Source organism: Nelusetta ayraudi, unplaced genomic scaffold, assembly GCF_046127955.1.
Source record: "Nelusetta ayraudi isolate G7.1 ecotype Tasmania unplaced genomic scaffold, CSIRO-AGI_Nayr_v1 ptg000005l, whole genome shotgun sequence".
NCBI lineage: Eukaryota > Metazoa > Chordata > Actinopteri > Tetraodontiformes > Monacanthidae > Nelusetta > Nelusetta ayraudi.
Window position 1 is genome coordinate 8,692,383 of NW_027466055.1, and position 27,618 is coordinate 8,720,000.

The following is a 27,618-nucleotide window of genomic DNA, read 5'->3' on the forward strand; positions in this document are numbered from 1 at the left end:
TATAGCTTTAAGAGGAGCTCGGCAAAGGGAAGAAAGGCGGCTAATAGCTTTACCATTAAGGATGTTAAATGCCAGGAAGAAATTCTAAGTTAAAAAAAGAACAAGCAAAGGGTTCGAAAAGATTATTTAGCATTACGGACAACAAGCTGCTTTTTGGGTGATATTTACGGTTGAAGAGTGTCAGATGATGATCGGGGGACGGGGGAATGAAGAGTTAACCGCTCCTCCTTCCACTGGACCAGAAGAGGTCACCAGGGTCTGAGTCAAGAGCCTTGGCATCAAAACTGTGGTGTAGCCATGATTAAATCAGCCCTGTTGCAGAATTTGCATCCATTATGTCGTGAGGATTCCCTTTTCGTCCCACGAGTGAACTTTTTGTCAACCTGCAGATGCTCAAATGCAAGTTTCTCAGGAAGCTGGTGGTTTGAATGTTTGCATTTTAAACTATTTCTAATCTGTATGCATAACCTGTAATTCGACGCACCGTCTCAAAAAAACAAGCAGACTTTTTCCTCATTTGGGTTTGGGGGCTTGTACAATGTTGCAGCAAAGATCCCCTTCTACTTTTCCGCGCATGAGCACCTCAAACGCCACTGGGATTCAGACCGGGCGCTGCCGATAGTGTGAAAAGCAAATTCAAAGGCTCCTGTGTCAGCGCCACTCTCTTATTCCCTGAACGTGTGCCGGAGAGGAGCCTCTGGCCCTCGACGTCCCGGCCGGGGCGGCTCTGCAGCTCCCAGGTGTGAAAGTGTGAAACTGAATGTGCAACAGAGAATTCCTGGAGGTGAACGACGTCCGTTATGCTTCCAAACCCCTCGAAAGCTTTAATTGCAGCATGGATGTGGATTCATGGTGCCTCGTGGTTCTCACACATGAAATCCACGTTCCTAGATTATTTGTGTTAACGTGTGCGGACAGCATGCCAAGTCACGTGAACTGGAAGCACGGAAACATGGATGCGCTAATTTTATGCGACCATCCAAGTGGTTTAACTGACTCGAGTCCCACATTTCACAGCCGCGTCTGACTGATACTGTTTGTTACACCTTTGCAAGCAAGTTCTGCTCATTCCATCGGTTCACCAAAGTGCCACAGGACGTGGTAGAGGGGCAGCAATTTGTTTTTCATATTTTTTTCCCCACCTACTACGTCTATAAGGTTTGTTCGATTTTGCATTCGAGCGGCATATGTTTTTCAGTGACAACTCACATTTTTTGTTTTCCATTTTTTGCTCTTGGCCCAACCTGAAGGTGTGAGAAACGGCTGTGCTTTTGTAAGTTAAACAATAATATATATGTATATATATATATTTATATATATATATATATATATATATATATATATAAGAATGTAATATATAAGAATGTTATTTTATATATATATGTATATATGTATATATATATATATATATATATATATATATATATATATATATATATATATATATATATATATATATATATATATATATGAGAATAACATTCTTATGCCAAGTCTCTGATTGTTGGAAGACCAATCAATTTGGTGACCAAATCCCATGCTATGCCATCAACCCGACGCTGTGGAGAACACATGGCTTCTGATCTGATTCCAGCTGCTGCCTGTTAACGATGTCATCAGCGACTTGTCAACATTGAGCCGACTTTCATCACATTTCAGTCCATTTCTACTTCTTTTTTATTTATTTTTTTTATTTTATTTAAATGATCGTGTCTTGCAACTCCTCGTAAGCGCATTTCAAGGGTTATTTTTCATAAAAAGAAAGGGTGAGGAGGTCAAGGGGGCGACGCAGGGATTTAATGAGCAAAGAGCTTTTAATGGGCTTTTACTTCTGACGAGACGCACACCAGGGACTCGCACATCCTAAATTCAAAGAGCTGCGAGACAAAGTGTCCACTCTAATCTGATTCTCTATATTTAGAGCAGCAAAGGGAAGGCTTAGATCTAAAACGCAGAGTGAAGTTTTTCTTTTTTTCTCCTCCGTGGGTTGAGTCTTTGGAGGTTGACGGTGGCTGTGAAATCTTGACCTTCTGAAAAATCTTTTTTTCCCCCCCTCTCAGTACAGGAAAACCTCCGATGTGTAGCGGAGAACTGTCAGACAGTTATTGATGATTTTGGTCGTACCTGAAATGCTCCTCGAGTCCGGGCTGGATGTGGCATGTTCCTCCATTAGCGCAGGGGAAACTAATGCAAGCATTGATTGGTATTTCACAGTTGTGACCCTGGGGGAGAGAAAAGGACGAGGAGTGTGTGTGTGGGGGCGGGGGGAGAAGAAAAAGAAAGAAATAAAAATTAACAAGAGATCATTTTCCAGACATAATTTTAGCACGCAAACAAAGGCACGACATGCTAAAGGAGCTTTCAAATGGCTTCACCACGGGCACTTGATCCCCATGAGATAATCTCTCCTTCCCGCCCTGGGTCACATTCTGTCTTTCCGTGCGCCCTTTTCCAGCCTAAGTGCTCGGGGGAAAGAAGCAATTCCTGCCTCCAAAGGTGGAAAAAGGAGAATTTCACAGCCGATACGAGGACGAGGTGACGCCTCTGGGCCGCCATATAAAGTAGTTACTGCCGTTTCACTGCACCGGATCCAATTAAGAACGGACCAATCAGGCTTCCTTCAGACTATGACTGCAAAGTGTGATTGTGAAGCTTTTCACATTTTCTTTTTTGTTGAAATTCTGGTGTGAAAGGTCCCAGTGGAGAAAAACCCTGGAGAAACTTCCACGTTTGGAAGAGACAAACACCAGGCTAACCCAGTGGGCGGAGCCAACACCTGACTTGTGGTGCTGTCACTGAACCGTGAGAGGCCTCAAGCCCTTTCTGACATCACAATGGACCGATTTCAAGAAGCAAGCTTTGAGCGGAGCAAGCAGAGGAAGCAAATGACCGACTCGTCAACTCAATGCTGAATGCTGATAAATTGGTAAATGTGTCAAAAATATGCATTGATGTATGTAAAAATAGACATTTTATCCTATGCATTATTCGGCCCATATTTGGCCTTGAAATCAAATTTAAATTGAATTTACAAAAACAAAAAAAAAAAATCACCTTTTCTCAACCAAGTGCTCTAATGAACTTTGATTCCGGCTCTTCTCGCTCCTCTACAGCACACTCACTAGCGTCAGCTGGTACGCTGTGCGCACGTCTTTCAGCGTTCTCGCACACACACACACACACACACACACACACACACACACACACACACACACACACACACACACACACACACACACACACAGGCCGGATTTATTGCTCTCGCTCGCCGCAGAACCTGTTTTGTAAATTAACAGCCTTGACGGCGAAGCGTGTCGTGTATCGGGGCCGCAGCCTTACAACAAACTCTCTCCCCACGGCCGCGGCTACAGTTTGGATTTCAAACTGCCGAACCTTTTATTTTTTATTTCTTTTGGCGCCGCCAACACGACGACTCCTTCCCCGCGATCGGCGCCCAGAGAAGGAAGTTTACGCTCCATTCATCTGGCCCCATCCGTCTTCATTAATACCGTCTCTGCACCGCTTTTCATCCCAGCTTTTATGTTTGCGTTTCTTCTCCTCCGCTCACGAACACGCGCTCTCTCTCTCTCTCTCTTGGATTTTCACTCCGCCGTCGCCGCGTTCGTGTCTTATTTCTCATGCACCCCCCCACGTCCCCTCAAACCCCTCATCCCAGCCTCCCCTCGCCCTCTTTTGTTCTCCGCCGCTCCCACTTTGATTCCTCCAACACGTTTTAATTAAAGGCGTCCCAGCTGACTTTGGCACGGGGAGATAAACATAAACGCGGGCGTGTAGATGCGCGGGACGCCAGCACACTGTCATGCACGGCGACGCTCGCACGCAAACACTGCCGACCCCCCCCCCCCCCCCCAAACACCCCTCGTTTCCTGACCCAGGTGACCTTGGCGAGTGACGTTTTAATTAAAGGCCAGATTGAGGCTTTTGTCCTGCTGTAAGCCCAAAGGTTGTGAGGTGTGTGTGTGTGTGTGTGTGTGTGTGTGTTTACACATGAGAGCCGATGTGTATCTTACAGGTGCTTGTATGTGTGTATAACACATACTCACACACACACACACACACACACACAAACACACACACACACACACGGGCAAGACTTGAAACCACTGATCTCTCTCTCACTGTGCTGTCCCTCAGTTAGCCAATCGCTGTGTGTCTTCCGCTGCTGCAGGGGTCTTGACCGTTATTATAGCGTCCGTCTCCCGATCAATCAATACCTCCGCTGCAATTTGCTGCAGCCATCATTTCTGTATTGACACAACCGGCAGATGCATTATGCATGCAAGGCCAAAGCTGAAGCCCGTTAATACCACCGGCTTATGTGCGTCTGTCCATCTGCAGGAGACCACGGATTGGCCAGAATAAGACGGCGTCTACTGGTTCAAAATGCTGCTTAAGTGACGAGAGACATTTTCCCGACTAGACTTCATTGTATTGCATGTAAAAAAAACTTTTTAATCATCAGGGGCAACTGCTGGTCTTGTGGGTCTGGTAGGATCTGAGGTGAAGGTTCGTTAACTCTGAACACCTTCTGCGAGACTCACCTTGAAGCCGTACGGGCAGGTGCAGTGGTAGGACCCTGTGGCGTCCGAGACACAGGTGCCGTTGTTCTGGCAGGGTGTTCCCAGGCAGGGGGCGCACTTTGACATCAGGCTAATATCTGCTGGGCCTGAAGGAGACGGCAGAGGAGAAGCAAAACGTCAGGTTTTATCCCATAGACGGGTTTTTTTTTGTTTGTTTGTTTGTTTCCTAGAATAAGGATGTCAGGAATCAAATGTTTTCTAGCAACTGAACAAACAACCTCGTGTGAATCTGAGAAAGCAGAACACGATACACAAAAGGAGGATTAACTCGCAAAGCACTCAGACTGACTCTCAGATGTCAGATCGCAACCCCAAGCTGCGTCTGACGGCTGCGAGCGAATAAAAACAAAGGAGGCATCGGTTCACCTTTACACTGGAATCTGTTGAGTGGCGTTGTGAGCAGCAGTCTGTCGACCATGTCTGAAGGTCCGCTACAGCGAGCGATGCCTGCAAGAACACATCAAACACATCTCGTCTGCGACCTTTGTCAGCGTTTTCTTTTGTCGGAATGTTGGCTTCGTGTTATTTTGACTGTTGTTATTGTCTGTATATATATTTTTCTTTTCTTACCAGGCTCTTTAAAACCCGCCTTCACCCACTGGGAGAGCCAGCGCAGGTCGCAGTTACAGTACAAGGGGTTGGCACCAAGAGCGCTAAAGAGAGAAGAGCGATGGCTGTTAGAACTACGATCTGCGGCGTCATTGACAGCTAAAAGGGAGACACGTGGACGTGCGCTCACAGGTGGGACAGAGAGGTGAGGTGGTTGAAGGCTCCCTCAGGAATGGTGGAGAGGTCGTTACCGTGCAGCGTCCTGAAAGATAAGAAAAGTGGCGGGCGTTAAAATATTGCCGGATATTTATTTATTTTTAAAACACATGGCTAATAATGCGTCTTATCAACACAAACCCTGGAGGTAAAACACTGAACAAAAACATAAAACAACCCTTACACAAGCAGCATGCTAAATTATTTAAATATTATTTGTGGCCCCTTAGCTGCCGAGGCACCATTATCTTCTCCTTTATTGCAAAATAAATAAAACATTCATGAAAAAAAAATTGCAGAAAATAAACACAAACTTTGTTTTTACTGTTGGGCCATAAAGTTTAGCTCCGGGTCTCGTGGTGGAATATAAACAGACGGATGTGGTCACCGAGCAGAGTGTGGTTTGTGTGTGTGTGTGTGTGTGTGTGTGTGTGTCTGATGGAGACAAACTGCTGCGATGTGAAGGCCGACAGTGCGAGGATGTGAACTGTTGCTTTGTTTATCTGTTTCCCCGCCCCCATGCATGGACAATGCATCACTGTGGGTGTGTGTGTGTGTTTGTGTGTTTGTGTGTGTAAAACCTCCAAAGACTCAAAAATTGTTTGCATGTCCTTTGTGTGCGTTGTCTTTATGTGTAGGTTCACATTCCATTAAAGCAAAGGGCTGTCACAGGGGACAGCTATCAAAGCCACCACCGATGCATGCGTGTGTGTGTGAAAGTGTGCGTTGGTGTGTGTGTGTGTGCCGCAGCGCACCCAAGCTTGTGGTTGTGAGTGTGCAAGTAATATTCATATAAACACACAACTTTGTGTTTTGCATGTTTTGTGAGTCTGCTTGGTGGTCTCGCAGCCCCCGCGCAGGACTGGCCCAGAGGGGCTTGTGGGTAATGAGGAAGTGACAGTGATGGCTGCCTGGCAACCCGGTTGCTATGCAGGGAGCTGGGCGGGATCAGTCCCCACGGCAACATGAAGCAAAATGAAAGGGAGGGAGGAGTGGGGGAGGGATCACAAAAGTTCTGCAAGGTGATGAAGAATAAAAATCGATATGTGGAGAGAGAGACAGAGAGAGGAGGAGGGAGGGAGAGAAAGAGAGAGAGAGAGAGGATGGAATGAATTAAAAGAGGATGTTGTTTTTTATTTGCTCTGAGGGAGCAAAAACGAATGAAAACACATAAAAAAGAAACAAAAAGTACTTCTCAAATTCAAAAATTGCCATTTGCCATTATAAAGACAAAGGTCAGGATGCAAAGATCCGCAGCTACAAATCACAGCTGCCGTTTAACTGGTGGCGTTTCCATCACCTGCCGTAAATTGGCTGTTGAAGAGATGCCACATGTGACCTTTAAAAGCCCTCCGGAGGTTTTATACATTTTCCTTTTGAGTCGGCGAGAACCACCATCAGCGGTGAAATGGTGTCATCACTTTGGGGATGTGAGTGTCTGGACGTCAGCCTGGACACATGATACTTCCAAAAAGAGACCATTTGGCCAAAAAGTGTAATTTCCTCCAGCCTGCAGTTAAGCAGAGTGGAGAGAAGTGGGAATTGCAGTCACCATCAGTGCACGCGTGCCGAAAATATAATTGCGGGCCAAAGGTGTTGGACTCTGCAAACCTGTTCTGTCGCTGCAGGATCAGGCCAGAAAACACAACCGCAACACCTCTCTGCGTATTCTTTAACTTTGACTTATTTATCAAACACAAACCAGACCCTTTTCAGCCTTTCTTTCAAGCAAGTATATCATATGATGATGAATTCATATACAGTACATATTAACATTAAAGTAATTGCATCGTCATTTCATGCGGTGGTTACGCTGTTGGCTCGCAGCAAAGGGTTGTGGGTTAAATTCCTGGGCCTGGGACGTTTCTGTGCGAAAGTTTGTCTCTCTGTCAATGTCCCCACCTTCACCTTGAGGTAGCCTGGGCTGAACGCAGGATAAACAGCGAGAAGAGACGGATGAACGCATTACTGGGGACTTGTTATTTCTCCAGCGGGTGAGTTTGATTCGTCAACGCCTCGTCTCACCACCGGATCGCTGATATTTGTGTCGCTAAGCAAGCGATGATAAGTGCGCCTTTTCATTTTTAAGTATCTCTGTGTTGCTGGTGCAAGTGTGTGTGTGTGTGTGTGTGTGTGTGTGTGTGTGTGTGTGTGTGTGTGTGTGTGAGGTACATCCGTGCACGGCGGCGCCCATGTGGGCTCCTGAGACAGAGGGTGGACAAGCAGATGGATGACTGAGAGAAACAGAGGCTGAAGGTCGATTCGTCAAACGCGGCATTGGGCGGACAAATGGAGAGATAGGCGAAGGGGGGGGGAGAGCGGTAAAGACGAATGGGTGAGAGTGCAGGGGGGAGGGCGGGCGGTGTGGGTGTCGTGGGGGGTGGAGGTGGGTTTGCGGATGAGGTGAGGAGGGGGGTCTCCTGAGCGTGCGGCGGCATCACAGCGGAGATGAGATATTGTCACTTTTATCCCTTTTACTGCCCTGAAACAACAAATGATTGGGCGGCCGTGACGGATCTTCTTGACGGGGTCTCCGCATGACACTCAGCACCGGGGGAGTGATTAAACTTTGATTTAGCTCGGTACTTTAAGCGGCAAAGGGGAGCGTATGAATATTGAATCCACTGCGGCACTCGGAGACGGAGCTACTCACAGCAGGCGCAGCGCCTTGAGCCCGTCAAAGGCGTGGACGGGGATGCAGCGGATCTGGTTGTAACTCAGGATGCTGGAAGACAAGAGAGGGAAGGTCGCGAGGCTTGGTTTCAGACATGGGATTTATATGATTTGTTGTTGGAATAATAATAATAAAAAAAAAGTTCTCTCTGCACCATGTTTTAGAAGATGAAAATTCAGTCAGAAGAAGAGTTGCTACAGATTCTGAGGAGGGAGGCAGCAGTAGCAGCAGGAAAAGAATTGGTCCTACAGTTACTTGCACAGAAACTACTCGGGGCGGCCGAGCCGCGGTGACACGGTGTGTGAAGTGGAGGAGAGAGAGAGAAAAAAAAAAAAAAAAATCGACAGAGCCGGAGGAAAATGCCAGGGGCAAGGCTGCAGCTTTAAAAATGCCACGCTCGGTTTTGTTCAGTCCTTTTTGAAATGTGCCAATAAACCGAAAGGAAAATGGCAGGTGGGTAATAAACGTTTAAAGGCCCAACATCGGAGATTTAGCGCCGCTGAATGGTAAGAAAGCATATTTCAAACAATGTTAGCAGGAACCCCTTTTTCATAACGTTCCACTTTGACCTCACATATTTTCTTACGCCGGCGACAATCTCATGAAAATAATGAACGTGAAAATATATACATATGCCCATTATCAACTATTGACTAGTAGTCACTGGAAACTTCCTAAACACGGGCATCACACGTTGCATCTCATCACAAAGACGTAATTACTTCACAGACTTTCATGTGTTTTCAAGTTGCCGAGACGATCCTCACATTTTCGAGTTACTATGCTGGCAATAGATCAGCGGATGAAGGCGCTCCGGGCGACAGACACGCCCTCTGCTGCCACTTTTTCAAATTTCATTTAAAATGTCTGGGAGGGAAAACAAAAAAACAAAACAAAAAAATCAAACTGGGAGTTTCTTCGAAAAACAACTTGAAACCCGGCTCAGGTATTCAACGGGGGCGGATGATCAGAAGGAAGGAAGGAAAACAATTGCTCAACCCGCTGAGACCCGTCAAGAATGATTCCCCGAGTAGCAAACGAGTGGAAACAAACTCGTTGCTTTAAAAGCAAACACCAAAACCAACAAAAAGAAACACGCACATATGCACATGATCTAAGTATGACCCTAATGGTAACTTACAGTGTGGCGAGTTGCGTCATGTTGCTGAAGGTGAACGGAGCCAACGTGCTGATGCTGTTGTTGCTCAGATCCCTGCGTGGATGCAAACGCACGGTCAGCGCACACGGACAAACAAACAGCAGAACCCTCTGCATATATGCATGCTCGGCGTCTCGGCCGCCTGCACTGGGAGGCCCGAGACGCTCACTCTGTTCAAGGTCAAACGAGAGCTACGTACACCAGCGACAGCTGCTTCAGGGCTGCCAGCTCCTTGGGCACAGATGTCAGCATGTTACCCTCCAAGTATCTGCAAGAAAAAGGGACTCTGTTAATGGGACTGGGTATTACATGCAGCGGTGGGATGCTAGCACGGTGGAACAGCTAAAAAAAAAAGAAAATAAATAAAAAGCGTTCCATTGGCTGGAGGAAAAAGGTAACTTTGGGCAGCAGATCATAAACCTGAATTCAATTTTTTAATTATTTCACAAGAAATCAGCTTGTTTTGAGTTGTGATGACAGCTAGCTTAGCTGCTGCTAAAGCGATTAGCATGGACGCAGCAGTAGTAACTGTTTTATCTTGAATGGGTGGGCATTTTTTTCACAATAAGAGATCAACAAAGAATGGTGAAAAGATAGGTTATGAAAACAAACAGGTTTTCACTTTACTCATGATGGGCTCCTTCAAGACTTAAATTCAACTCAAAGTGAGCTGCTGCGAGTTAGCAAGAAACCTTAATCTGTAGCTAGCTGGCCAAGCTGACAATCCAATCATTGTGACGGAAATTCCTCTAAAAAAAAATTCATGTCAAATCAGTTTATCTGAATAATATCTCTAAAGCAATTAATAATTGCACTGCCTGTTTGATCTTTGAGACAGAAAAAAAACACAAGTTCACCAATAACGCGACACACATGCAGGCACATTTGATGTGCCGCGGCTCTGGGCTCCTCCCACTCTTTCTCAGGTCAAAAGTAGGTCATGTGGACAGCATGATGGAGTGTCTTCTTAGGCCTGATCAATACCTAATCACTGCTATTGACCCTGCATGGTGGCGCCCAGTCCACAGCAGGGTGGGAGGAGGGGGGTCTGCGTTTCTGATACGGAAGCTACCTGAGATGTTGTTGCTACTTCTGTCTAACTTTTCCCATTTCTGAAACCATGTTCACCGTTTACTTTAAAGGGACATTACACAGATTAAGGGGTCTTCATAAGAGTGTTTGCCACTTGCTTAAAGACAAAATGATATGACATAACAGGAAATATGAAAATATATATTTTTTTAACAGTTAAAAAAGATTTTAAATGAAGAGAAATGATTTACTTTTATTGTTCATTTAAATGTTAAATAATGTTTAGTAGTAAAACTTTAAAAATAATTGGCGGAGTTTTAAAAGTGAAACTGATTTTTTTATTCCTCTCTGGAATTATTGTTGTAATGAATGAAAAATCAGGAAATATTTCTAATTAAAACAACCCAAGGACAGTTTTCTTGAATCCGCCGCTGTCGTGGCCATATTTCTGCCTCTTCCTGCCAGCGTTGTTCGACGCCATTTAACTGGGCTTTGTTTAAACATCTGAAGGGCCCCTGCAGATTTATGACATCAACAGCCAAACAACGACGTAAACAAACAAATACCTGCGATCCTGCCTTTGGCTATAAACCTCTCAAATCAGGGAGAGAGGAGCGTGTGAGGGAGTGTGCGCGCACGCACGCACGCAAGCAAGCAAGCTCCTCGGGCTGCAGAGGGCAAACTGCTGTCATCAATATTGCACTGCAGCAGCAGCAGCGACGTGTGTGTGTGTGTGTGTGTGTGTGTGTGTGTGTGAGCGCGACTGCGGGTGCTCGCTTGAGAATTTGCATCGACACAAATGGCCGTCGCAGCGTGCGCGGATTGCGCGTGTGCTCGCGAGTGCACGTGACTCACAGCTCGGTGGTGTCCTTGGGAATGCCCTTGGGCAGAGAGTGCAGCCCTCTGTTGCTGCAGCGCACCACGCTGTCGGAGCACGAGCAGACGTCGGGACAGCCGGACGCAGGGAGGCAGCCGTTATCCTCCACACCTGAGAGAGAGAGAGAGAGAGAGAGAGGGAGAGAAGGAGGGGCGAGAGAGGGATAGAGAGAGTGAGTGAGTGAGCGGAGAGAGGAGGGAGACGCAGAGAACACACGGCAACAGACAAATGCAGAGCGAACTACCGCAACCTGGTGTGCAACTCAATTTCTAGCAAATTCTCACCTGCACCACAGCAGACAAGGATTGGTAAATATTGGACGTGCTGTGCGTTCAGAGATGCCACTCAGCAGAACCTCAGCATTAACCAGTGCTTGTTTGATTTACTACTACTACTACTACTACTACTACTACTACTACGACTACTACTTTAACTGTTGCCTCTCTGGGGTCTCCAACCTGTCCTCTCATTCTGACCTCTGACCCCTGACAACAAACAAGTCATCATCAACTTCTTATTTTCCACTTTTTGGGACCATTCTCTGCAAACCCCAGAGACGGTTGGCTGAACGTTTAAACTAATCAAGCGGCCACAGAGGGCAACTGTCTATCCAAGCACTGTTCAACGGGGAGATTGTAGAAGAAACTTGAACATATGCCAACCCAGCAAAATGGACAAAAACATTCAAAACGACCTCACGTGATTCCTGACGACCGCAGAGTAAGTTGTGTTGGGTTTGCGGTGTGGCAAAACAAGGAGCGCTGCGCTTTGACTTGAACTGAATTTTGAATCACTGTGTATTTAGAGTACTCACTCCAGGAAAGAAGAGACATGCAAACGACGTGACACTATTTACTTGTCAGAGATCAGAAGGATCCCAGACTGTGGTGTTGCTCTTGGCCCGGCTGCTCATTTACCCGACCGAGAGCAGAAAAGAACACACACAGCTTTAGTGTGTTGCTGCCACAGTGTTTGTAGCAGCCGAGCTGAAGCTGGAGCTGGAGCTGTGGTTCTAGTAGTGATACAGACGGAGGTAAAAAAAAACAAAAAAAAAACAACAACTAAAATAAATAAATAATGAGGGATAATGAAGGCTGGAGACTCAGCCAAACATAACACAACTGCAGTCTGAGTGTATATTTGTGTGTGTATGTGTGTATAGAATGCATGTTTGGCATTAAAAATAACAATTTGGTTCATATTAGTTGTTTTTTTTTTTTTTCCCAGCATGCAACATGCAACTTACTTGTGTGCAGACATTTGCATGTAACTCAGTCAGTTCCCCCTCCCATGGTTTGATATGTTATTATTTCTCAACTATTCTAATGGCAAGGTCAGTGGTTGCACACCTGTGTAATAGAGTCTACATGTGTGGGTTAGCGTGATGCACAGCCGATGGCTCCACAGGGAGGCGAGGCCGAGGGCCGGCCGGTCTGCACTTGGCTGATTAAACCGACGTCGAAATGTGCGCGAAACCATCTCCCCACAAATTCAATTAACTTTACGTTTCCCCGCGGCTGCCTGCAGGCAACTCAGCGGCCATTTCGCTCACCTATTAAGAGCCGGGACATATGGATTCTGGTAAATTTGTTTACATATGTTTTGTGTCTCTCTTTTTTCGATTTCTGCGTCCTTGGAGTGTTGTACAGTAACTTGAGAGCAGAGAATTGTAACATCTGGCAGATCCAACTTGCAAAAGCTGGAAAAGAACGTGTTTTTAATCAGTTTCATGATCGCCTTTCCAACCGGCTTCATTTTATTTGCGACAAAGCAAGGAGGTAGCTGCTGCAGTATGGCTTGAAATCCTGGGAAGAAGAAACACGAAAGCCACTGAGAGCTGGAAATCGTGCACATACATCTCAGCCGCCTGCGAAAGCAAGCACTATTTTTTTGTTTTTTAAGATTCTACAACCAATCAGCTTCCAGTTTTGAGAAAACCAGAAAAAAACTGCTGCAGTATACATGAAATAAACGACAGAATAGATGACTTAGAGGCAATTAGATAATTGTAGCATGGAGTTTTTAGTTGTTATCAGCATTTTTTTTTAATGCAATGGCATTTTCTTTTTTTTAAATATTTGACTGTGCAACAGTGTGCCAGGGTGTTGGTGTTGCGCCTCATGATGTGATTCCTGACAATCGGAAACGTTCCGTCGGAGCCACCTGGCTAAACTGGCAGTGAAAGTAGTGAAAGTGAACGTTTGGTTTGCTTGTGAAGGACAGAAGATTCATGCCGTCACCCTCCATCCATTTTCCCTCCTCTTTCCAAATACCTTTTATGGGCTCTTGACCAGATGGATACTTGAGACGAGCCCAGAGTTTTTAGGAAAGCTTCCATCTGGCACATCAGGTTGGTTGTTTGTTGATTTGCGTGCCGTGAATCTCAGCCTGAAATGTAATTTAAGGACTCTAAGGTCCATTTTGTGCCAAATTCATCTGGCTTGATGAAAGTGATGCGATGAAATAGAATAAAACAGAACACTGTTTGCACGCAAGATAAAAAGAATTAATGAATTTCTTGGCTGCACATAAGGAAACAACCTGAAGTGATTTATTTTAAATAAGCTGTTTGGACTGTTTTTCCGCAGCTAAGTGACTTTTTAAGTAGGACTGTGTGTGTGTGTGTGTGTGTGTGTGTGTGTGTGTGTGTGTGTGTGTGTGTGTTTCCATAAAAAGTGTGTCAGATAAAAAGAAATGAATATTCAGATCCGATAATATCTTAATAGCTTCCTTGTTTGAGCCAAGTGGTTGCAGCACGGCTACAGGAAATGAAAAAAAAAAACGTATTCAACCTCGAAAGGAGGGGTTTGGGGAGCGGGATTGGACAGGAAAATTATCAACACAGAGTTTGAAGCCTTTTAAGAAAGTGGGGAGAAAAAAAACAACAAAAAAAACAGACGTAATAAACGGCTGGGCCAGGCGCACACTGGCGATGCCGTCACACTTGGCAGCCGAGCCAGAGTTCCTCGGCCACAATCGGCCCGGCAGGATTGTGGTAACGGCAGCGTCACTGCAAAAAAAAACCCCACATGCTGAAGTCATCTGCGGCTGCTGTTTGCCACTTTGGGATCATTTTGTCCTCGCTAAACCCCTCCGAGGATGTAAATTTATGCGCGTATCTGCTGACCTAAGAGGCGGATGGAGGCAGACTTTGGATTTCGCTGTGTGGGAAACTTGCCGAGACCCTCGCGAGAGGAGAACAATCTGGACACGGGAGCTCAGCCCGGTCGGGCGACGACCACAGGAGCTCCAACACCTGGAGCCTCGCAGCGATGACAGCAAAAATTGCTCTGCGGGACACTCGGCTGGAATCGAACGTCGCGTATAATGCAAAAATCACTTCACCAATGTTTTCTAACAGCAATGTGTTTCCAGACTGTCGATGCCTGCCTGAGTACAGCGAAACAAGTTTTCCGGTCAGTGGAACACGTCCATGTGGGGAGAATGTTATGTTTTGCAAAACTCGCAAGTGACTCTTTGCAGACAGTAGGAAATAGGAGGTCATGTGACCAGAACCTAAAAGGTAAATACACAATACATGGATGGTTTTAAGCAATAACATGTCCCTCTAAGTCTTCAGTGACCCCCCAGAAGTCCATCCTTAACTTATTTTGTTCATTTTAACAGCAGGAAATTAGGCAATGTTTTGTTTGAAGCTGTCAGCGAAGCGCTTAAAGGGTTCAACACATTTTTCTTGGATGATTAATTGTGTGAGTAAACAAGTTGGAACTGAGGGAGGAGAGTAAAAAAAAACTTGTGTTCAGTCAAAGATGATGGATGGAAAAGAACCAATTACTTTTTTTTTCTTCCTATTAAAGCCAGAGCAGTTCAGGACCTTCGGCTAGTCGGTGTAGGCGGTGCCAACACAAACAGGCGCAGGGCAGTGACTTACTGTCACACGTGAAGTCCGGCGCGGCCACGTCCTGGATGGGGATCTCCTTCAGGAAGGCGGGTTTCTGGCAGCGAGGGTTTCCACTGACCACCCTGGTCTTCTTCAGCCACTGACCCAGCCAGGCCAGGTGACAGTCGCACACGTACGGGTTGGACAGAAGGTTGCTGGGAAAATCAGAGAGGAGAGTGTGGAAATTAGCCCCAAAAAAAACAAAACAGGGTTGACGTTCAGCAAAACCAGCAGAGGTGTAAGTGGGGGAGCAGGTGGACGATGGCTAAAATCTCTCAGGGAGGAAAAAAAAAGGGGGTGTGTTTTCTCTCATGGGTAAAACTACTGATTCAAGAATGAGACGGTTGATTGAAGGGCACCTGAGGGCTCGACCTGCACCAAATCAGAGAACGGCTCTGTTTCTAGCAACAACAGAGGGAGATGAAGAGACAAAAATAGAGATGGATGAGGCATTAAAAAAAACAAAAAACACAAAAGCTCCCCTAATAATTTATAGAAGACCTTTTTGTAACCTGCAGCACGTAAACACAACACCATCTTCTTTTCTGCTCAGCGGTGCACATTCGTGAATTCAAATGAAAAGGAGCAGAGTTGGATAAAAGAAAGAAAAGAAAAGACAGACAAAGAAAAAAAAAAGGTCATCATTTGGCAAAATCCACCAGAGACGCAGCGAGAAGAGAGAGGAAAGGTCTCTGATCGCCCTTCATTGAATCTCATTGGCTCTCGCCGCTCTCCTCATGAAATATTGATGCCAAACTATATTTAAAGTGAACACTGGATGAGCGGCTACAGCAGGAACAGGACAGACGAGCAGACAAGAAGCAGCAGCCGGCCAAGGACCTTCAGAGGCGGAGTTCTATTCGCGGTTTGTGCAATGAGGCAGGAGAACTCTATACGTCCGCTCTCACTGCACGTTGTTGTCGTGTTACATTGTTAATAGCGCACTGCCGCGAAACAGGCCGCGTTTTTTTCCTCTCATTTCCTTGTAATGACTCGACCTCGCCTCGCGTCAGCCGGACCTGAAGCTAAATCCCTTCCTTCCTGCCAAGAGTGTTAATCTTTTAATTAAATGGACGAGCCCTGTTGGGAAACAAGGGATTAAAATCGAGACCGATGTTGGAAACAGGGAGAGCTAATTCGTTTGGAGGAGCGTGACACGAAAAAAAGCTAAATATTAATAATAATAATGATGAAACCAAGGTAGCGACAAAGAAGTTGCTGGAAGGAGTTGAGAGCAGGAAGCAGCGAACAGGAATCATTTTGTTTTGGAGACAAAGAGCAGGAGGAGGGTGCCAGTTGACTGATTGATTGATAAATTGATTTAATGACTGATTGGCTGACTGACTGATTGACAACAAAAAAAGTGAAGTGGAAGAGAAACACGGGAGTCAAGCAGACAGTTCCAGTCAGTGTTCACATCCATCCCAGCTTTCTTCCTCCCTGACTTCCACTCCCCACCGGAAGACATGAATGAAAGATGACAGCTACACGGCAGGACACAGGACTAGGAAGAAGGTGCAGAGGCAAAAAAAAAAAAAAAAGTACAAAAAAAAATAATACGGGGCAGCTTGGAACAAAAGAGGCAAACAGAGCCAAGAGGATGTCGGGAGACTGTGTGCTTGGCTCCACACACAGCTGCATGTTCTTGGCACAGAAGGGGATCGGGGGGGGAGGAAAGTCAACCAGTAATGTTTTATTGAGGTTAAAAAAATGAAAAATCTATTATTTACATTGTCTATATTCAGACGGTTGGAAGGAAACACGCACGAGTGGTGACTCGGGCCTGGCTGTCCTTTGAAAAGAGGGAAAAAACGCCATAGAATTTCTGTGTAGATGCAGCAGGTGTGCACATGTCGGTGCAGATAAGCACGGCATCTGCACTGTGTGTGTGTGTGTGTGTGTGTGTGTGTGTGTGTGTGTGTGTGTGTGTGTGTGTGTGTGTGCAGGAGTAGCACAGATGCTGAGATAAATTTAGCTTTGATAACAAATGTCCAGGGATGCAGACGCAGCCAGTCGATAATGACGGACAGCAGGAGGATGAGGAGGAGAGCACAGCGTCCTCAAAGCAACATGTGAGCGAGCGAGCGTGTGTGTGTGTGTGTGTGTGTGTGCGCGCAGCAGGAGTGAATGAAGGCAGAGATGGAGATTATAAAACGATGCCAAGGAGCGAGGGTTAATTTTTATGGTCCCAAGTGTCGAAAAAAAGGAAAAGGACGAGGCGCTGCTTACATGGTAGAGAGGGAGTGCAGGGTGGCGAAGGATCCGGGAGCGATGCTGGAGATCTTGTTGTCGTAGAGTGACAGCAGACGGACGGAGCTCAGGCCGGTGAAGGTGCCGTTGTCGATGCAGGTGATCTGGTTGCTCCGCAGCATTCTGGTGAGGAAAAAAAACCCAACAACAAAACAAAACAAAAACAAACATGTGGTGAATAAAAGCATTTGGTTCGACTCTGCAGTTCTTGCCTTGAAATTATTATCTTTTTTTTTTTTTGCACCAGAGGAAGAAAGGCAAGATAAAAGGGCCGGACCAGCCAGCACTCAGATTAAAGATAAAACGGGGAGCAGAGGAGGAGGAGGAGTAAATTCGAACCAGACCCCCACAAGAGGACCATGACAGAGGCTGCTTTATGACATTAGCTTCAGACATGTAGCCATGCGGGGCCCGGCTAACTCAGTTAGTTAGCATTAGCTATCTCTGGGACAGGCTAACGAGGTTAGCCCGGCAATTACTGGAGCAGGAAGCCCCTTAACATAATACAGAGACAGCCATGATGCCATTAGGGAGTCAATCGGCGGCATAAATATACATGATAGCATTAGCCAGTCATTAGCCGGCGTGCGCAGACGACATCGGCCCCCGAGATTTTGCAAGCCTCTAATTGGACGCTGGATTATTTATGGAGGGCTCCCAAATTAGAGGAACAACAACATGCCATTAGCCTTGATTTCAGGATGAGTGAGTAAACAGAGCAGGTCTCTCAAGTTTCGGGACGAGAGAGTTGGCCAAAGTCTACTTGATGGTAGACGCTGATCACTGATGGCCTTTGTTTTATGCATGAAGCTGGAATGCAAATTCAACCTTTATCACTATTAATCATCAGTTGTGGTTAACAGCTGCTGTTGCATCAATAACGCAAAACCGACTTTGGGTTTGTTGGATTTCATGATTTCTGACTGATTCTGTCTTTTTTCCCGTTTTGTGCATTTACTGTATCCGCTACTTGACTGCACATATTAACACATTTTCACGCGACGGCACTCACAGGGTTTTCAGGCCGCCGAGGCCTCGGAACATGCGGCCCTGGATTCCAGTCAGCTTGTTTCCAGTCAAGAGCAGCTCCAGGACTTCGCCCGCTCCGTCGAAAGCACCTTCACGGATGTCCTTCAGCTTGTTGTTGCTCAGGTTGCTGCAAAATAAAATAAAAATAGTTATTAAAACACACTCGTATATGGAAAGTTTGCACAGGCGGTATAAAAATCCAATATTCTCTGTTAAATTGCGATAATCAATCACGCTCAGCGGACGAACGCGTCTCTTTTATCTTAACTTCCACACGCGGGCGCGCGCAAAATTAAAAGAGATGGGAGGTCAGCGACAGAGAGGAGCGATGCTATCGCTCTTTCTCGGGGAAAACAATGAGAGAAAATTAAAATGAAAAGAGCCGAGCGCCACCGCAGACTGCGCTAAAGTGGAGGCGATAGCCATCGGGAGGCGGCCGGCTTTGGGCTCCGTTTCTCCGCTTATCGACGGCCAGATAAGAGGAATAAAAGCAGGTGGACAAACGGAACGGAGGGGAGGGCAGGGAGGAGCAAACGGCTGCACGGAGAACTTTGAGGATGCGTACAATATTCAAGTGAGGAGGCGGAGGGGTGTGGAGGGGAGAGAGAGAGAGAGAGAGAGAGAGAGAGAGAGAAAGAGAGGAGGAAAATGGAAATGAGCGCTGGCCAATCTATATTGTCAGTGACACTGCAGGATGGTGAGCAATTTCCTCTCCAATAAATCAACGGCTGCTTTCTGCTGCTCAGTCTCCCTCTATCTAAGTCAGGCACACACACACACACAGTGTGTGTGTGTATTAGTGTATATATATATATATATATATATATATATATATATATATATATATATATATATGGACATTTGCTCCTTCCAAACTTCCCACTGATGTCTAATCACATGGCTTGTTCACAGCCACTCCACCAATTGTGCAGTGGCAATTTTATTATTTTTTTTACACGCTTTAATGAGGCATAATTCCCCTTTCGCCCTCTGCTAATTGCTCCTCCACTCGGCTCGCATTAGTGAAAAAGCATACGCACATTTTCCTCAAGTTGGGCAACTTCTTAAACGTCCCGGCGGCCTCCAGGATGGCGATGTCGTTGTCGTTCAACCTCCTGCGGGGAAGACAGAGACGGAGGAGAGGCGTCAAGCGTTTTTTTAATGAAACAAACGGCTCCGAGGGGCCAAGAGCAGCGCGGGCGCGAGGAGTTAATGGCAGCGGGGAAGGTTCACAAGTTGGGTGAGTCTGGCCCGAGTGTTATTAGAAAAAAATAAAAGTCATTTATGTTTTGGAGGGAGGAAGAGTGTGGAGAAAAATGTAGGGAGGAGAAGATAAAGGGGTGGAAAGAGGAGGAATGAATCTTTTGGACGCGGTCATCAATAGCTGCACTGCCCAGAGTCAGGGGGGAAACAGCTTGAGAGAGAGCGAGCGAGACATCTGCTTTATGGAGGTAATTTGTGCTAAAAGGATGCTGCTAAAAGGAGGCGCTGTGTGTGTGTGTGTGTGTGTGTGTGTGTGTGTGTGTGTGTGTGTAAGAGAGAGGAGAACAGAGAGTGAGCTGCACAGCGGGATAGGAAAGTACAAGTAAACTCCACTCCAATAGGGTGGGCACTTTTATTTTAAAGGTCAAAAGGTCACTGGTTTCGCTCCCAGTGAAAATGCGGGACCTTCAGGAAACGATCGGAGCCTCTCAAACAACTTCAAGGACGACGTCGAGGGGTCTCGTCGGGCGCCGCTGGTGAGCGCCTCCAAAAAACAAAAGACGGCAAACGAGGAAAGGGTGGAAAATATATAAGAGCCCTCGGCTTCGCCGGCAAACACCCGTGATTTCCCCCGACGACGGCAGGCCGCGTGCGTGTGTGCGTTCCTGTTTGTGGCCTTTAAAAACCCACTGATTACACGTGCGCTTGAGGGGGGGAAAATATAATCTGAGAGACTGTCAGAGGGAAGGAAGGAGAAAGTGGAAGCGGGAGAGAGAGTCCGATCAGCCGTCCGATCGGCCGTGAAGCGCAGAGCGAGCTGGTGTTTCTGACAGGAAGCAGACACCAACCCCCGCCCCCCCCATTTAGTAAGCCAAGCGGAGCTTGACTGCATGTGAACGTGTTACGTACACTGTGTTGGCTTGCATCCATGAAATACTGTAAGGTTACTAAAGGCCTGCGGCATTTTGAGGAAAGAGATTGGTATTGAGGAACAATCAATAGGATGGGGGCCCCCCTTGGATATCGATGAGTATTTCGCACACTGGGGAGGAGGGAAGAGGGGGGCGAGGGAGGTCTGGAGCACACTGGGGTGACATCGGAGGGGAGGCGGGGCTGTGCGACGGCGTCGGAAAGGCTGCAGCCCTGCAACCTACATTTTTTAACATTCAGCGGCATTAAACAAAACTTCGCCTCGGGCTGAATTCCAATTTCCTGTGCGCGCGCCACTGTGTTAGAGTGTTAGCTGATTGATTATGCATTAAGGTGCCAGGTGCTGGAAGGAAAGTGGGGCAGTCCACTTTTTTCTTTTCTTTTTCTCTTGTGGCCGCCGACACTTTTGAATCAACACGGGGCCAAATTTCTGTGTTTCAACCCCCCCCCCACAGGTTTTTTTTTGAGGGCCTTTAAAATCCAACAAGCACCACAGCTTCACTACATCTAACCCAAGCTCGATTCCCCCCCCCCGTCTTTTAAGAATGCACATGGCATTTGGCGTTGGTTGAGTGTTAGCAGTGTTCTCGTCTTTGCAATCGTTTGAGTTTCGAGCAAATTCAATCAAATGTCAAAGTTGCTTTTTTGTGTTTTGATACAGCCGCAAGCGTGAGCCGCACAAGAGTTGTTAACTCGCCACCTAACATCTGAAAAGTAATGTGGGTTAGACAGTGTCCATGTTTTCAGCAAGCTGCCTCGACATTTCCACCCGTGTCGTATAAAAGACCGGAATCTGGCAGTTGCGAAACCGTGAAGTTCAACCGATGAGCATCGGAAGACTTTCCAACGCCGTGGCAGAGCGTTAAGATGACGAAACTCGAAGTCGAGGCAGCGGATTGATTCTGGCGTGTTGCCCGAAGCGCCGTGACGGAAAGTCAAACGACTTACAGGTCCGTGGTGTGTTCGGGGATGTGCGCAGGTACGCGGGTCAGTTTGAGGTTGGAGCAGTCGACCACGGTGCCCTCGCAGCGGCATTTCTCCGGACACACCAGGTCCTGGAAGCACTCGCCGTTCAGGCGGCTGCGGTAGTCTTCCTGGCCTGCAGCGGAAAGAGAGGCGGGGTGGGGGGCAGAGGGGTGGTGATGGGGTGGGAGCGACATAGTAGAAAGAATGGAATGATGGAAGGAAAAGAAAAAAAAGGAAAAGCAGGTGACGAAGGAGAGACAAGAGAGATGGAGGTGAGAGAGAGAAAAAGACATGAGATGCTGGATTGGCTGCAGAGTCGCGTTCATCATCGGCTGACGGCCGCTCAATAAGCTGTCCGACTCGCTTTCTTGTTGGAGCCTAATTGTTTGGAAAGTGTGACTTCTGTTCAACTTTCAGCTCTCTGCTAATGTCTAGGGGCATAATTAGCCGTTTGGTGGTCAACTGCGACCAGTCCATCTATCACCGGGGAGGCGGCAGTCATTGCAGTAAATCACATCTCTGCACTCGGTTTTCATAAAAAAACAGTTTTTCTTCTCTCTACCCAGCAAGGTGAGTCAGAAACCCACTTCTGCTATTCAGATTTGCAGCGAGCAGACAGATCACAGATTACACCTGGTTTGCATCCCACCGCTAGACTTTCAGCTCTCACGGTTACAGTCACGGCCGTCTTCCCGCTCTGTCTTTTCATCCTACCCCGGTCTGCTCTCTGTCAGTGAAACCTTCCATCAGGCTGCTCTGGCTCTGGCACGACGACCACTTCTTTCATCCCGCCTCCGCTGTCTTTGTCGAAAGCAACCTTCATGGCTAACACGCTATCTGCTCGGCTTTGTGACAGATACAACAAAATGTCTCTCAAAAGCTTTGTTTTTTGCTACGGTTAGCTTCTGTTGGACTAAAAGCATCACGCTTGAAGGTTGACAAGTTGAGGAGGCAGCTAAAGCATGAAAACAGCAAAGAGGAAGAACTCTGTAGGTTTTCTGAAGAAGAAGAAAAGAGGTCATTGAGAGGAGAGAGGCAGGTGTAGAGGTAGAACAGCCATGCTACCTTTTGTTGAGCCGCTAGCAATGCTTTGAGTAGCAGACAGAACACAAAAATATGTTAAAGTTTAAGCTAAACTTAAACTTGGGAAAGAAAAAAACAAACAAAAGACTGCTTCAAGCGTGAAGAGCAGCAGTTAGCATTGCGACAAAGGCTAAATACTCGTTCTGTGATGTTGTCCTGCAGAACTTCTTTGCTGTGCTTTCCCACTGCAGGAACCTCATTCTAAGACCAGCAAGATTTTCAGGGATTCTAAACGTTTCACAGAAACCAGGGTAGTACCAGTGTAGGTTTTTTTTGACCTGATATGAAGGCGGCTACTTTTCGAATGGCTGCCCTGAAGGATTGTCACTGTTTCAGTGCTAACAAGTCTCCACAACTCCAGATTTTTTGGCACAAAGATGTGGGGGACGACCAGTGCACAGACTAGCCTTTTGTAGCATTATGACAACGCTAACTGTTTGCATATGCAAACTGCTAACCTGACAGTGATGCTTGCAATGATCTCTGAGCATTTAGACTTATCATTTAGACACATAGAGTAAGTACTTCTATGAAAATACAAAACAAATGCTCAGAGATGCTAAGTCTTTTTTATTACTGAAATAGAGAAAAGTGGTAAAACATATGCAGGTTCACAATACTTTTTCTTTATGGATTTTCGAACGCAAACAAAAACATCAATTTTATTTCCAGCTCGTGGGGGTAAACAACACGGATGTAGGGGCAGAGTCATAAAAATGCAGCAGAACCCTGAGCTGGCAGTTGCAATTCATGGTGAAATATGGATGCTGGCGATAAAGCTGCATGTGAGTAGTGTAAATTACAGATATTTATCACATGGCGGCGCTGCGACGTCCGCAGGTATAGAACCATACATCAGAGAGACATAAATGCAAACAAACACCGGTCGGTGGGTAATGAAGCTAAATTTGCTTATTGCCCCGAGGCGTGACTGGCTGGGAGAAGGCAGGTGGGTGTGTGCTGGGCGGTCCCTGGCGCTTGACGGAACCATGTGATGTCACAGTAGGCGGGGCCACATGGTTAGATCAAGCACAAGAGACAGCTGCACGAAAAAACCAGAGTGCAGGTCCACACAGGAGGAGGAAGATGGGAGGGGCAACAGGAGAGCTGCGCCAATCAATCAAAAGGGGGGGCGGGGTGAAGAGGGTGGGTTTCCAGGATACAGGACAGGAGAGGCAATAGACAGCTGCAGCTCCGCACAGGGAAAAAAAAAAAAGAATAATAATATATATATATATATATATAAAAAAAAAGAGGAGCAGGGAAGACTGCCCACTCAGAGCATTAAACAAAAAAATGTCCACACAGGTCCGTGGAGGAATAGATGTAGGGAGAGGCATGGGACTGCAGACAGGAAGGGCGGAAGCAGAGAGCGTCGCCATGACCAGAGTTCAGGAGCCTCCATAATCTACTTACGGCGATTAGCTTCACGAGCGGAGCGCAAACATTAGCGTCGAGAGCTGCGCCGCGTGCTCCCGGTGCAACGAAAAGCACTCTGGATAAAAGCCCTCAGCGTGTACAAGCAGGCTTCCGTGATTTTGTTTTGAAGTTGAAGGCTCGAGTTGTGCTTCCTCTGTCTTTCTCCACTCGCCGCCTCGCTAAACATCAACTGCAGGAGTGCGCTAAGCGCAACGAGTTGGAAAACACTAGCAGGCCATCATGCATGTGCCATTATTTTGTGATACCAGTACCTCCCCCCCCCATGCATGTGCCATTATTTTGTGATACCAGTACCTTCCCCCCCGGTCATTTGTAACAGAAGTGAGTTGCCGCAGGTAGTTGAGGAAGAAAAAGGAAGCAGTTTTATTCCGCTTGAGATAATTGAAAAGCACCATTATTGCCATCCCTTTTAGTGCAAGACCAGAGTGAATGCTAGAATTAATGCTAAACCAATTATCGACTTAAAACCACTTTAAAACATACAGCGAGTGAAATGCCTGCGAGGGTGTTTTAAAAAAATTCATTCACCGTAGCAACAGAGGAGTGCAAATGGCAACAGATACCGGCAGGCAAGAGGTCGATGAGAAGAGCTTTTAAAAAAAAAAAAAATATCTAAAGCTTTGCCCCGTGCAGCCTGAAGGCAGCCTGAGCGTCGTGTCTGCAGGTGCTCCGGCCTTCTTGCTCACCTGTGCACCGGAACTTTTTGCCTTTGACCTGGCTGATGCGCTTGTTGGCGAGGCGCCGCGGGTGGCTGCAGCGGGCGCCGCTGGTCTCGATGGGGTTGTCGAACAGGTAGTCGGCCAGCCACTTGAGGTGGCAGTCGCACATGAAGGGGTTCTGGGCCAGGTGGCTGGCGAGGGAGACAAAGGGGAGACGGGAGGCGGAGAGTGGGTGGTGGGAACGGAAACAGGAAGTCCGACTGTGAACTGAGGATGATTGCGATTAACTTAAATCCAAAAATTTAAAACAAAGTTCTGTCGTTAATGGACAAAAATGGACTTGTTTTGTTTGGCAAGATCAATTATTTGTCGAGAAGAAAACACAAAAAAGCATTTAGCTTTCTGTTTACAGCCTCCTGCCGAAACTCTCGCTTTTCTTTACGTCTTTCCTCATGTTTGGAAGGGGGCAAAAAAAAAAAAAGGGGATTCTAACACCAGGCTTGGGGTGTTGGTGCTCTTTGTGACATCACAAAGGGGCCATTTCCAAAGCTAGGTGTTTTTCTAGCGCACATTTTGAGGAAGCCAAAGGAGCAAAGGAGCGACTTTCATGATCAGCCTGTGACTACATTTTTTACAATATGGAACTAAAACTTTATTTCACCGGCATTTAAATAGTAAAGCATTTAAATAAGTGTTCAGGAAATCCAGCAGTCGCAGCCATAATGACGCCGCCACGAGGTCAGTGCTCGGTCTATTGTTTTTAAGAGTGCACATTTATTTTAAAAATACCTTTAAAAAAAATAAAATAAAAATCCAGTAAATGTTGCTCTACTCACAGGGTCTTGATGGCGCGCAGGGGGGCGAAGAGGCCTTTGCTGATAGTTTGCAGCTTGTTATCGTACAGCGACAGCAGGTTGAGGTTCTGCAGGTCCTGGAAGGTGTTGACCCTCAAACAGTTGATTTTATTGGCGTTCAGCAGCCTGGAAGAAGAAGAAGAACAACAGGGATCTTTGAAAAAAAAAAAAAAATGTTTTTCTGCAACTCGGACTCATAACACCTGCATCGAAGACACCTGCAAAAACAAAACGACAGCTGCGTGGCAAATCCTCTCTTCCCTTTCTGCGGTCAGTGATCAGGGGGTGATATCTTGATCTCGTCGGCATTGCAAATGGTGATGGGAAAGGATGGAGGGGGAAAACACTGGGGATGGATGGAGGCAGACTGATGGAGGGCGACAGTGAAAAGTGGACGGTGGGAATTTAACTCGGAGTGACACAGGATTTCGGTGAAGGTGATGGAGGAGGGGGGAAAAAAATCAAGGGAGGTGGGAAATGCGATTGTCGGCTTGCTCTTCGATGTCTTCCTCCATCCTTTCATCACTTCACACTCGCAGGATATTTGGCCCTTCCACTCGGACGTTTCTCCACCGTTTTTCAATCCTCAAACACACCGTCCGACTTTTCTCTCTCCTGACTTTTCTCGCTATTGAAAACTCCACTCCAGCGCAGCCACTTGGCTTAATTGTCTCAAGTCGTCCTTAATGAGCCTCTACACACCTGTGAACGCACGCTTGCACTTGCACTCACACACACACACACACACACCGATGCTGCCCTGCGACGCGTCAGCGCCTCATTAGGCAGCTCGCAAGGGGGGAACTAATTATTTGAAAACTAACCACCAAAACAGAGCAGCGGAGACAACACGACCAGCAGACTAGCGGCCCTGCCGAGCAGCGAGCACAGCGTTCTGATGGGTGGCTGACGTTCAGCTGGCTTCGCTGGAGAAAGCAAAATTATTCGTAGTCGTAGTCTTGTAAAAAATAAAGCACCTGTGACTTTCTGTGAAATTTTCTTTTAAGGAAACTTTAGAAGTGTACAACTTTGTATTGGCAAATTACTTCAAGGCTTTCTGAATTTTGCTGTTTTTTACTTTTTAAAGTGTTGTGCTATGCGTTTTGTAGAAACTGCTGATGTCATCATGAATCATCCACCATTGTTGAAATTCAAAAGAGTCGAAGCGCCGTGTACTTATTGTGTTAGAGCTGCATTTTCTTTACTGTGTGTGTGTGTGTGTGTTTATTTTTCACAGCAGGGCAGTGAAGCCGCATACATCCTGTAAAATCAAGTCTTCACTCAAAGGAATCAATTAATTTAATTTCCTCTCATCCTCCAAAGATATGCACATTAGGCCAACTGAGATCTCGAGGTGTGAATGTGGACTGCGACTGCTTCTCTCTCCGTGTGGCCCTGTGATAAACTGGCGAGGGTGTAACGCTTCATCCCAATACAGCTGGTGTGGACTCCAGCAACACCTCAGTCACCACGAGTGCTGGAGAAGCTTGGATAGAGCATGCATGGATGGATGGATGGATGGATGGATGGATGGATGGATGGGATGTGCAAATGTGAGGGGAGAGTAGTAGTTTGACAACTGTCTTTTGTAGTTTGGTCAGGTTGCAAGATGGAGATCCAAGCAAAGCAATAAAGTGCTTTCTGAGAAGTTTATCCCCCATCTAATTTTGGGCATCCTTTGCTTTCTTGAATAATGCATGGTGGCGGTGTACCGTGGGGAGGCACGCACACACACACACACACACACACACACACACACACACACACACACACACACACACACACACACACACACACACACACACACACACACACACGCACACAGGCAGTCGGGCAGGTGGAGACAAAAGAACACCAAGAAGTACTTACAGTAGCTGCAGGGAAACCAGTCCATCAAACAATCCCTTGGGCAGCTCTGTGATCTTGTTGCCGTACAACACCCTGCCCAGGAGAGACAAAACAAGATAATTTAGGTCACATAGTTTAAATGGCCCCCGCTTACACCCACCGGGACTCGTGCGGAGTGCGGTGCACAGCGGCGCCCCCGAGGAAAGACAAGCACGTCCGCGCATTCTGCCGTCGGCCGCTGTATTAACCCATCAGGTTGCAGGTCCAGGGAGGAAGCGGTGGAAGGACTGCGGCCACCATTCAAACTCTGTTTACCAGACTGCATCAACATGTTTGTTCTAATCTCA

The 27,618-nt window shown here is 46.7% G+C and overlaps 1 protein-coding gene across 1 annotated transcript in view; it reads right to left on the reverse strand.

Moving 5' to 3' along the window:
- Positions 1–27,618, reverse strand: part of slit3 (slit homolog 3 (Drosophila)) — a 206,616-nt gene that overhangs the window by 20,242 nt on the left and 158,756 nt on the right. Inside the window, exons 12-28 of the mRNA XM_076012328.1 lie at positions 27,293–27,364; positions 25,406–25,549; positions 24,597–24,760; positions 21,370–21,520; positions 19,329–19,403; positions 18,272–18,415; positions 17,239–17,382; positions 15,001–15,164; positions 11,087–11,219; positions 9,399–9,467; positions 9,182–9,253; positions 8,020–8,091; positions 5,341–5,412; positions 5,172–5,254; positions 4,968–5,048; positions 4,563–4,687; positions 2,125–2,222 (exon numbers count right to left, since the gene is read on the reverse strand). Of these exons, the coding sequence (XP_075868443.1) occupies positions 2,125–2,222; positions 4,563–4,687; positions 4,968–5,048; positions 5,172–5,254; positions 5,341–5,412; positions 8,020–8,091; positions 9,182–9,253; positions 9,399–9,467; positions 11,087–11,219; positions 15,001–15,164; positions 17,239–17,382; positions 18,272–18,415; positions 19,329–19,403; positions 21,370–21,520; positions 24,597–24,760; positions 25,406–25,549; positions 27,293–27,364 (1,863 nt within the window). The remainder of the gene's footprint in view (positions 1–2,124; positions 2,223–4,562; positions 4,688–4,967; positions 5,049–5,171; positions 5,255–5,340; positions 5,413–8,019; positions 8,092–9,181; positions 9,254–9,398; positions 9,468–11,086; positions 11,220–15,000; positions 15,165–17,238; positions 17,383–18,271; positions 18,416–19,328; positions 19,404–21,369; positions 21,521–24,596; positions 24,761–25,405; positions 25,550–27,292; positions 27,365–27,618) is intronic.